At 43.9% G+C, this 12,601-nt stretch overlaps 1 protein-coding gene across 2 annotated transcripts in view; it reads right to left on the minus strand.

The window, feature by feature from the left end:
• Positions 1-12,601, minus strand: part of LOC138526940 (cholesterol 24-hydroxylase-like) — a 524,604-nt gene that overhangs the window by 337,219 nt on the left and 174,784 nt on the right. For both annotated transcript variants that reach the window (XM_069637830.1, XM_069637831.1), the window contains one exon: positions 10,532-10,618. In XM_069637830.1, the coding sequence (XP_069493931.1) occupies positions 10,532-10,618 (87 nt within the window). The remainder of the gene's footprint in view (positions 1-10,531; positions 10,619-12,601) is intronic.

Consider the following 12,601-nt stretch of genomic DNA (forward strand, 5'->3'; position numbering starts at 1 on the left):
GATGAGACACAGTATTTTTCCTCTAAAGGGAAGAACCTTTCTAAATGACAAAATCAGCTGGCTTATTGTCATTATAATGTCCCAGACACACAACCAAGATCTAAGGTTATGGGCGCAAGTATCATAAAATCTGAACAAGCCTTACCAATGGAAATACCCTTCAGGGTATTCAAGCTAAACACCCTCCTTACTACCAAAGGTATAATGTAAAGGAATCTGGAAATGTTATATTAAATAGATTGCCTTTCTCTGTAACATCTAATTCTAAAGGTTTCGTTTTAAATGATTTGAAAGTTAGTATATCTACCCTTAAAGTCAAGCAAAAAACAAAAAGAACTAACTTTGTTGTTGGGGACTACATGTCACATAATCCCATGAGTACTGGGACAAGGAAGAGGGTTGTAGAGGCACAATGGCAAAGTAGTCAGGCAATTAAGCCTTACCGACCACACATGAAGGGACCTGGGAGGCCTAAAAGGCCCCCTCGAGTGCAGGCAATGAGAAGGAGCTGGAACTGTGGCTGGAGTGAGCACTGTAGTAGCAGAGGCAGAAAGAAGAATTCACAGTGCTGGCAAATTAAGCAGAAGTGGGATAACCTGAGGGATGCCGGAATGTGGATACAGCAGATTTCACCCGCTTGTTCTAAGGCGGTCCCGATTTCCAAAACTCCCAAGTGCAGTGGAAGATGCGCAGGGAGGTTGTCTTTCCCATGCGAGCCTGATTGCCGTGATTACTGGGCAGGAACCATGTTGGAGACAGAATAGAGGAGTTGCTGGCGAGTTGCATGTCTCAGGAGCAAGAGGGGCTTTAAAGTCGAGTGGCTGCACCAAGGACACCTTCAGCGATGAAGAGTGTGGATCTCTAAGAAGCCAGAAGCAGTAGAAGTTGTGCCCAAAGTCATGGATGTTGGGTAATCCGCAGAATAAGGATACCAGAAGCCGGTAAATGAGACCTGGCATTCAGATTCCTTGCACGGGCACTGCCAGCAACATTATCCAGTTCAAATATTCACTTGCGTATGTGTTAAAGTGAGCTGAACTGTTTGTTGAAGTCTTTACACAAAGGGACAATAGGAATGTAGCACTTGCGTGTGAACGATTAATTCAAATCTCAATCGCGTGAAGAACCAACATTACTGAGACCATTGTTAAACCCTTAAAGCTTATAAACTGTATTACAAAGTGGTTGTGTGTCTTCCATTGTGCAGACTGAACAGTGGGAAAAACATTGTTGAACTTCTAACCTTTGAAAATACTATTAAGTGGTAGTGTATGCCTAATTTTTATTACTGAAGGAACACTGAACTCTTATTCCTACAAGCAATTACAACTCTTGTAAGAAGACAAATGGTTAAACTTTGTATCTTTGTATACGTAAAGGAAGAGAAATAACAATCATTGCCCAAGTCAAGAGTCTTTTCCCTATTGATATTGAAAACAGCCTTGGTGCCAAAACGCAATCCTTTCAATAGTGTGAGACCACAGGAGTTCAATAATGCTTAAGAAATCACTGTACAAGCATTACCAAAAGTTAGGAGAGTGGCACCAAGGTTTATGGGTGATTGTTTGACTAACAAGTGGCGAGAAAGTCAATGCAAGGTTGGGAAAGGGGAACTGGCTGCTCTTAAAGATTGGCAATATAGGTTGTCAACTTCAACAAAGACTGTGAGAGACGTGGGGCATAAAGGCAAACTTGGGTTGTTACTGTGGCAGACAGACAGAGGCAAAGAGTTATTCAGAGGAAGAGTGCCTTGCCTATTCGAAGGTATTGAACTACCATGAAGTGAGTCTTGTTGAAGTCTGTCTGGAGTCTTGATACTATTGAAGCAGTTGTGGTCTATCTAATTGTCAGTGGATGCAAACTCTGTGATACAAGTAAAGTGGAATGCTGTGGGGCAAAGGAGACTGTCCCCATGGTAAACTCTAGTAGAAGTGAGATAGACATAGTAGTTGCACTGCTAAATCATCCTGACAAATCTACCTCTTGAGAAGTATAATACTGAAGCTGTGGTTGTATCACTAGTTTAATAGAAGAATGAGAACTGTTAACCAAGACATGTGTTTCACTGACCTTCTAGAAGTTGTATTTCTTTTGAACTGTGTCAAGTCTTAGGAAAGGAGCATTGTGGTAGGGAACAAGATTTATGCTATTCTTAAGAAGTGGAACATCTGTATTTCTTCAGGAAAGAGTATTTTCTTATTGGAACTTTGGTTAACAGAACTTTACTTTGTCATTGGAACTTCAAGAACTAAATTGAGACTTTGCTACATACATTGATTTCTTTATTTTTCTTTGGATGAACAATAAAGTCAAACTAACCTTGGATCCTGGGGAAGGGAGTCGACCCAGGTTATTGAAAAGGTTCACAAGAAACGAACTAATTTTGTTTATGTTGTTTGAATTGCCATATGTTATTTCTTTGTATTGAATGTTTAGTGTGAAGGCCAGAACTCCTGTGTTAGAGTGGTTCCTCTTGGATTTGTTAGGCAGGCAAACCCTGAGTAGAATAGCGAGTGTGAGGCATTTTGATATTATTTTAGTTCTAATAAAATGGCAGATCTTGAACAAATATCAAACAGTTGTCCGCCTCGCATTGCTGAACCCTCACAACATACATAGCAGCATTTTTCAGTGGCAGCAGTGACTATCTTCAAAACCAGCTGCAACATCCACCACTGCAACATCTGCGGCTGCTTGCCTATCCAAAGAGGATAACCTTCTCGAATCATTTGGAAAAAAGATTTACCCCAATGCAGGTGTACATCTAAGGCAGGAAAATTCTGATGTGTTACTGGCCAACCAAAGCTATGGAGAGAAATTGATGATTTCCTCCCAGTTTTGCTGCTGGAGGGCCAATGCCTTAACGTGTTTTTCTCGCCCCTCTCCAACCCGCAAGCCTGAAAATCTAAAAAGCAATGAGGAGAGCATCCTGGTCCACGATACCCTGGTTGGGGGCAGATTTGCTCAGAATGGGTCTAAGTGGTGCCATCTTTGTCAAGCCCCATGGCTACCATCTGTGATTTCAATGGGTTTTCAGGATCCCCTTACACAAAGTCCTCCCTCTTCCCTTCCGCAGCTTCAGATTGGTTCTCCAGTACTCCTGAAGGAAATAATGAAGCTGGTTCAGGGCCAGCTGTGGAACGAGTTCCCCATCCTCAGACGTCAGTGACTGTACTCTAGGATCTTCACGATCCACAAGAAAAACCAGGCAGGCCTTCGAGTAGTCCTGGACTTATTCTACCTCAATCTTTCCATTCCATTGGAGAAGTTCAAGACAGTATGGCAGCTTACATTGCTGAGGCTCTCTGCAAGGGAGAATGGATGTGCTCCCTGGACCCAAGAGGGCATGTATTTGCATGTCCCCCACAGGCATCCACACAGACGGATGTTACAATTCAGCGTGAAGGGCCCCCATTTTCAGTACAAGGTCCTTCCATTTGGCCTAAAATCGAATCCACGAGTTTTCACAAAGATCATAAATGCGGTGGCACCCCTCCTCCGACAGGAAGGATATCATATATATCCCTATTTGGACCACTGGCTAGTCAGATCCAGTTCACCGGAGAGAGTGACAACTGCAAGCCAGAGGCTTTTGAAAATTCTATTCATCCTAAAATTGTCCATAAAGCTGAAGTCTGAGCTTTTGCCCATTCAGAATCTTGCCTTCTGAAGGATAAGATGGTACACTCTCACAGAGAGGATTCTCCTGCTCCGGAGAGATTTAGAGACATTTTTGTAGTGGTCAGACACTTTCTCTCAAGGCCTTCCACCTCTCAATGGTGGTACCAGCATCTGCTGGGTCTCCTGGTACCTTGTGTGATCACCCTTAGTCAGACTCAAAATGAGAGCTATCCATATGCTGTTATCAAGCTGTTAGGACCAGGAAACCAATCAGACAGGATCACCAACCCGGGTTTCCTGTATCAGGATCTACTGTGATGGACACAAGAGTTCAATGTACTGATAGGAGCTCCTTTCCAACCAGCCCCACATTCAGTGGTGATTACAACTAATTCATCCATGGAGGGTTGGGGTGATACGCTGGAACCAAATTCAGTCCACTCGAAGTGCTCCAAATTGGAGAAACAACATCACAAACTATCTAGAGCTGTTAGCCATTGCTTTAGGTCTGAGATCCTTCCAACCAATGATACAGAACGAGATCCGTGTTGGTCAGAACAGATGGCTCCACTGCTATGTTTTAGATCAACAAGCAGGGAGGGACAAGGACTACTGCTCTATGCAAATTAACAGTACAGACCTGAAACTGCGCAGTGTCTCAAGGTATCCTCGGGGCAGTTCACTTAGCAGGGGAACAAATTTGGAAGAGGATACATTGAGCAAGCTTAAAGCCACTTCTTAAGAGCGGGACCTCGGCTAAGAATCATTGAGCAGTGTGTTCAACAAGTGGAGTCCTCAAGGCATGGATCTAATTGCCACGGAGAAGAACAGCAAATATTCAATTGTTACCTCCTGGATAGGCCAGGGCAGGGGATTTGAGGACGCACCTCAGATAATCTGGGACCATATGTGGGGATACACCTTTCCTCCAACTCCCCCCCCCCCTTCTTCAGGGGGTGGTTCACAAGATGAGGCAATCAGACAACTGCAGTATTATTCTAATAGCGCCCCATCGACCATCAAGAGTGTGGTTCTCCAACCCTCTCCATCTGTCCCAGACTGGCCCATTTAGTTACAGCCAGGGCAACAACACCAGTTAACACAGCAGAAGGGGGTCAGTGTTTCATCTTGCTCCGGACAAACTCGCACTCTCGGTTTTGTTCCGGAGGAGCTAACGTTAGGATATTGTTTTCACATATAGGCTTTTCACTAAAATATGCAAATAATTCAGAAGGCTTGCAAGGAATCGATGAGAAATCAATGCAAAAGCAAATGGACTTGATTCTCCTGTTGGGCTAAAGACAATAATGTGAAACACCTCTCGTTCCCTGGATGATGTATTGTCTTTTTCCACAAATCTTGCTCATACGGGAGTACAGGTGGATATGTTCTGTACTTATCTGGCAGCTATCGGAGCCTTTTGAAACTCAGACAAATTAATATTATCCTCAGCTAATCCAGTGGTTAAGAAACATCTTGAAGGCCTAGCGAGAATGTACCCTCTGATAACCATACCTCATCTGGTTTGGGATCATAATGTGGTTCTGGCAGCTCTGGCTCATAAGCCCTTTGAGCCACTGTTCTCCTCTGCTATTAGATTGGTCACCTATAAAATGGCTCTTCTAGTGGCAGTAACTTCAGCTCGACAGATTTGTGAAATACCAGCCCTGTCAGCCAAGGAACCCTACACAGTTTGACAAAGACAAGGTAGTTCTACGAACTCATCCGGCATATCTACCTAAGGTGGTCTCTTCCTTCCATCTTAATCAGGAAATAGTCCTACCCACCTTCTCCCCAGAGACCAGTTCAGAGCCAGATACGGTTCTACATTGTTTAGATGTACATAGGACACTAAAGTTCTATTTGGACAGGGCCGTTCAGTTTAGGAAGTCAGAGACTCTTTTTGTTATATTTGGAGGTTCCTCTCCTGGCTCCAGGCCATCCAAAGCCTTGATAGCTAGGTGGATTGTAACCGCAACATACTAGAGGCAATGACGTGGGATGTAATTAGCAAAGCGGCAAGTTACGCACAGTAGTGACTGAATTACTAAACCTTTTACTATCACGGAAAACCTGGGTAGGCAACCCACAAGAGCCTAACACATCAGAACCAGCATTTCAGTCAGCTGAGCTCTCCAAGCCGCCAGAGGAGAGTGAACCCGCAAGCTGAGAAAGGTGCAGCTGCGAGTGACGCTGCGCACCGGCAAGCATTTGAAGCACATGCAGTATTCCAGCAGCAGCGATGAAAACCCCTCAAAGAGAAACAAATCACTGTGCCGCAGAGAGGCTTGCTACTACCAATAAGGTATTGGATGCTATGTAATGTTATGTTAATTTATTTGTATCGCTCACCAAGGGCCTGGAGGCACACAGGCGAACAGTTCTGCAAGCAGGTGTTAAACACAACAGAAAATACATAGAAAATACATAGAACAGCTACCAGACAAACAGCAGGGTATTCAAGCATAACCTCAATGGCACTACACCTAAACAGATATATCTTTAATTTCTTCTTAAACATTTCTTTTGATTCAATCCCTCTGAGGTCTGGCGGGATCGCGTTTCATGCCTTAGGTGCCACTGCAAAAAAGGCACTCTTACTGACCATGGCCAGTTTAGTCTTAGGTACCACCAGTAAATTGGTATCATTGAATCTCAGCGATGTCACCAGCTGCTTTCTCCTCAGGGTTTCGGTCAGATAAACAGGGCTACTCCCTGCAGACACTTGCATGTTATAGTCAACAGGCGGAAGTATATTCTGGCTTCCACGAGAAGCCAGTGCAGATTTCTTCTAGCCTCAGAAATATGGGCTCTTCTGTTTAATCCTTCCACCGCTCTAACTGCACTATTCTGCATTATCTGAAGCCTAGCACAATCCCCTTTATTGACTCCAACCGATAGGCTACTACAGGAGTCAATTCTTGTGCCAGCAATGGCTCTGGCCACTGTGACATAACTTTCCTTACACAAGTACGGACGTATCTGGGACGGTAGTCTGATCGGATAGGTAGATGCAGATACTAAGCTGTTCACCTGTGCCCGCATATTCAGGGTATGATCCAAGTATGCACCCAATGCCTTCACCTTCTGTTGGGGTGATCCTACACCCAGCCAACAGAAAGTATTCATACTCTGGATCTAGCTTGTGTACCGTAGTCCCTGAGTCTACCACCATAAACTCTGTCTTCTCAGTATTGGGCGCCAGGCCATTTTGGATCATTCATGCCTGAATCATCCATAAACTTTGCTGACGGTTTTTACATCCACCACATATACTCCATGATAGGGGAATTACGCATTGCGTTTTATCTGCGTAATTTGTAAATCATACTCCCCTGTCCTCTAGCAGTTGAGAGGGGGGTACAGTAAACATGTTGTATAGTGACAGGGGAAAGCATGCACCCTGGGGAACCCCATGCTGCAGTCCTTCATAGTGACGGCAAGTGGTACTGTGTGATGATTGTTCCTGCAAGGTGGATTAGAGTGTTAGAAGGGGTGTAGAGAGTGAATGGAAGGTCACCGAGAAAGAAGAGTGACTGTGAAGGTGGGGTGGAGCGCTGAGAGTAGTTTGGGGGAGGGGGCAGTAATCTGTAGGAGGGAGCAGTGGTGTGGGGGAGGGAGCAGTGGTGTGGGGGAGGGAGCAGTGGTGTGGGGGAGGGGGCAGTAGTGTGGAGGAGGGAGCCGTAGTGTGGAGGAGGGAGCCGTAGTGTGGGGGAGGGAGCAGTGGTGTGGGGGAGGGGGCCGTAGTGAGGAGGAGGGGCCATAGTGAGGGGGAGGGAGCCGTAGTGTGGAGGAGGGAGCCGTAGAGAGGAGGGAGCCGTAGTGTGGAGAAGGGAGTGGGAGGAGCATACCTCTGAGTGGGGAGGTAGGTGGTAGAAGGAGAGGGGGGACATTGGAGTGACTGTGAAGGCAGGTGTAGGACAAGAAGAGAGAACACATGTGAGGAGCTGGAGGGAAGAGAGTAGATGGAAGAGATGGAGATTACAGAGAGAGAGGCATAGGGAGAGTTACATCAAAATGTGAGAGAAAAAGGTCCAAGTGGGGCTTCAGTGTCTGCAAGGCACATCCTTACAAATCCCTTAGAACTAACTTGAATGTTGGAGTAGGTCTAGCCTACAAAGTCCCAAGGAGTTTAGAAAGATAGTGCGATCACCTTTAGGCTATTACACTTTAAGAGCAAGATGCATTTTCTAAGAAAAGTATTTTCCATTTCTAACCTTTGTAGGCCAAATCCATGTTATTAAGTCCTTGCAAATATTGTTGACTAGCAGCCTAGGGAGGAGAGAATCTGGCCAATCAGATGACTGGGTATGTGGGTGGAATCCGCCAGTAACCGCCTGCAATCTCTCAGCCACCTGTGCAGGCTTGGACTGGCCTATAGGGCAATAGGACTGTGGCCAAACCAAAAAGGCAAAATGGTGGTGTGGCCCAGTTTTTTGTGTCAAAGTGGGCCACTTTTTTGGCCAATGTGGGACAGTGATGAATAACTTCACTTTGCGGCTGGTAGTTTTGACCATTGTTGCTGAATAAATTTATTTAAAAAATGCACAATTTGCATCACATTTTATCAAAACAAATCTCCCTTTGGTACTATTCAAACAGTCTATCAAAAACGGAATGAATATCCATTTGCAACTGTGCGCCACTTTTTCATTGTTGCCCAAAACAATGTTATGGCCCAGTCCGATTCTGCACCTGTGTCCCTACCCTGAGTGTCCTTTTCTTTTGCAGCCAGTTCCCCCTCTGCTTTTGTTCCCTTCTCTCCATTTTCTGCGATCCACTACTACTTTGAGTTCCACAAACCAAACGGTCAACCCAAACTACCTGTCATGGTCTCCATTCTGCTCTCCTGTCAGCAACATGGAAACAGTAAACAGACTTAGTGCATTTACTATTTCATAAGGTGCTGTCATGCCTGCCAACCCAGGGCAACCCGGGACATCCGATTCCACACCTGTTGCTACACGGAGGACTCCCAACAAGCTATTCTTACCTGCCCGCACTGCCTTTAGGACTGCCAGGCCCTTCTGCGCACAGTGGAGACTCTTTGGGAAGCTACCGGGGAATGTTTCCATTAAACACGTTCTTAAGCGCATAACACTACATCTTTTACGTGCGCTTCTTTTACTCTATTTATGGTGTTTACAGCAGCATGTAAAATCACGTGATACACTTTGCTAACGTGACAACCTTGAGAGTCTGTGAGTGGTCACGTGATTCCTTATAACGTGGCGTATCCAGGGCAACGATGCTTCTGATCGTTACAGGATACCTCGCATTCCAGAGCTTTGAACTTTTTTGTATATTCTCTGTCGGCTTCAACCTTACCGCAGTCTTCAGCAGTCCTTCAGAATTACTTACCCGCTCCAGTCCCGCCTCGGAGCCGCTTTGTATGGCCTTCATCAGCGGTCCTTCTGATTTACTTACCCGCTCCAGTTCCACCTCGGAGTCGCAGGGTACCGCGTTCATCAGCGGTCCTTCATTGTGCCTCCCCTTCACCTGCTCTAGTTCCATATTGGCATAGCTCTCAACCATTTGCCTCGCAAAGGCGGGTGAAATCACCCGATTTTATTTTTGGCGGGTGAGACACCCATTGGAATGAATGGGAGTGCAGGAGGCTTGGCGGGTGAGTCAGCCCTTTGCAAGGCGAGTGACACCCGCCAAAAGCGGGTGATTTGAGAGCTATGTATTGGAGCAGGCTTTCTACAATTGGCAAACCAGTTTTGGTATAGTGGCAACCGCTATCCCAATAAGCCTGATAGCACGATCCTGGACATCTGGTATTATTGAATCACCCTGCAGCTACAGATTACTTCATTCAATCCTAATAAGGGCACTATTCCGACAATCCTTACCTAGAACTGTACATTTCAATTCCATATCCTCTTTTGGCTGGGCTTCCAGTCAGGACTCGTGCACTGAACTTAATGGACGCTATCCTGTGTGCACCAACCCGACTCTAGTGTGGCCCTTGTTCCGTCCGGGTTAGTTCCCTCTACTAACTTCCCTCCTTGTCGTTTTTCCTTGGATTTTCTGCTTACTAATCTGGATTCAACCTGTGACTGTCCTGAAATACAGGTTAGTGTATCATAGAAAGACGCTTAGCTACTTTCTTGGTGGTAAATTAGTTCCTAATGTAAGTCCTTATTTTTCTATCTACAGCCTGGTGTATTTTGGTTCTTACATGCCCTTTCCACTAATGACTCTCTTTGGCTGTGTACATTAACTAGTCAGAGAGTGACATTAGTTGGAAGGTCTCACATTGACAGACGTCGTTCTACCTCAGATCATTCTGTACATCAGGGACGACTCCTCGTGTATCGTTTTGAATACCAACCTGTATCCTTTTATTGGTGTATAGGGGTGGTACAGTCTGAATCTTAACAGGTGCCCATTTTGCTTCATATTTCTTTTAATGGGAAATTGAGCATGCACAATGGCTTCAATTTCCAAAGAAGAAAAAATACTATACTCTTGGATAAATGCCCCGGGGTGGTTACCCCTATACGCCAATGCTCAGGGCAGACAGGGCCTCCTGTATCAGTCCTGAGCCCGCCCATTGTGAAGCCTCACTGCGCACAGGCCTGCCTGGCTCAGGCGGGTGAGCCGTTACTGGACCTGTGCGCCACAGAATGCGAGGCTTATCGCTATAATATCAGTCTAAAACAATCAAGTCTAAAGTCTTTAATGAGAATAATATGCCATGTTACTACACTATTACTGCATACTACTGAACATGGTGTAAAGAAGTACTTCGGTTTGTTCAAACAGACTATCTCCCAGGAAGATCACACATTTGGAAGCTTCTACAATAAAGCTTGATATTCTCAGATAATATTGCACATGCACAGTTTTGGCTATTCTAGAAATATCACATACATTACAAAAACATAGGTGTAGCCTTACTTACGTTCGACTGAACGCAGGGTCCATTATTCTGCGCTGCTGGTGCCAGTGGTCATAATTTCTATCCGTCACCAACCCATTTCCAAAAAATCTGACATTATTGAAAAAAATGAAAGGGTAAATTTGACAAATGTAATGAATTTAACTAATTTCTGCTTATAAGTGATTTTGTAGTTGTAGAGCGAGGCCTACCTGATGTATGCACATATATACATTTAGCAAGATTCTTTTAAGATAAAAGCCATACATGGATACCTCCGTCAAGCTAACAAAACCAGTAATTGGCAAGTCCTCCCAAACAAATGAATTGCTAGTTACTGTTGACGACCAACAAAACATGTCCGCTGATCATATCTTATATTGAAGCTATTGCTGTCTCGGTATTGGAGGAATCATTTCCCTCTTCCGCCAGGTATACTTATATACAAATCTAAATGCAATACCAACCTATGCTAGGGCCTTAAAAACATTGGCATGATTCTTGAGCCGATAGAACTACTTTTACATATATTTGTTCGAGCCAAATGACAACCGTTCGCTATATCATAAAATGACAAAGAAACCCAATAGACATGGAACACAGCAATAGTATGTTTATGTTTAGTTTTAGTTTATATAGCACATAAAGCCAAAGCGCTTTACAATATAACAAGATACAATAATGGTAGAAGTAAGTTAACAATCATGATACAAACAACGATTTAATATGTAGAACAGTTTCCTTGAAAGTGGAGGTGAGGGAACGGAGAGAAGGAAGGGAGAGGAGGTAGAAAGGAAGAGGAGCAATAAAGTCAAATATGAGATATAAGGTCAGGTGGATGCGAGAAGGGAGAAGAAGGGAATGTATGAGGGATAGGGAGATGGAGAGGAGAGATGGTAGAAGGTCAAGGTGGGGGAGTGAAGAAGAAGGGCTTTCAAGGATAGTAATAATAATAATAGTACTGGTATCATTATGAAACTAGGCCTTGAAAAAGCACTGTTTTGAGCGAAACATGTGTCGACTTATGAAAGTGAAATCGGCAAACACTGAAATAACAACAAGATAAAAAGAGGTTAACATGTTCATTTAATTTCAGTGATCAGCAGTTCCAGGCTCGATCCCCTGCCTTTCGCCTGCTTTAGGACCTGCATACATTTATCTATGGATCATTGGATGAAACATTGAAAGTGTGTTTCTTTTATAGGTCAGTGTTATTATTGGAATTTGAAAGTATAACATGGAATTCTCTTTCGCATTTCTTGTAAGACTAATGTCGAAAGAAAGCATGCCAAAACATGATCAACTAGAATTTTCTAAACGACAAATGATTGAAAAAATGTAAACATGTGAGTGAAGGAGGAACGGAGTGTGGGTTTAATTGATGAAGCACACAATGTAATGCAGATGTACGGTCACAAACCACAAAAACCTGCAATGTCCTGAAAGAATAGTTTTTTGTTGGCACCCTCACCCCTGCTGTCATTACAACCTAATGAAAAAGAAATAATTAACATTTCCAATTAAGATAATTGCAATTACTTGCTCCAAGAGGGTCCTGGCAAATCACTGGATCATGGACTTTGGGTTTAACATTTACTAACAATAACATTGAAATAAATCACTTTTAGGAACTAGCAATTTTGAAAGGGAATGAAAAGTTAGATGAAATGAGTGGCCCAGGATCACAGACCTCAATTAACTGGCACTGCCGACTTATGATCTCATTTCCCAACCCTAGTTGCACTGCAAGGTACATTTATGAGTGAATGTTTGGCTTTCAATAATTAAAAAATAAGACCTGTTGTTGCCAACCGGTAACACTTATGTGCACTCCCAAGGGGACATTATGTCCCAAATCACTTCAGAAGCGCTAAAGAGTCACGCCCAGGGGCTGGGCCCCCCTAGTACGCTTGTAATGTAAAATACTTGAACCATAAAATGTCAGCATAAGTGCATATCCATGGTTACAATCATAATTTATCAATCTTCACTATTAGTTCAACTCTGAAGGCAGAGATTTCACACCATATTCACACATCCTTAATAAATGAGAAGGTATTGTTCTAAAAAAAAATACCATCAATCATAATAGGC

The sequence above is a fragment of the Ambystoma mexicanum genome, chromosome 14, assembly GCF_040938575.1.
Source record: "Ambystoma mexicanum isolate Mex_15411 chromosome 14, UKY_AmexF1_1, whole genome shotgun sequence".
In the NCBI taxonomy this organism is placed as follows: domain Eukaryota; kingdom Metazoa; phylum Chordata; class Amphibia; order Caudata; family Ambystomatidae; genus Ambystoma; species Ambystoma mexicanum.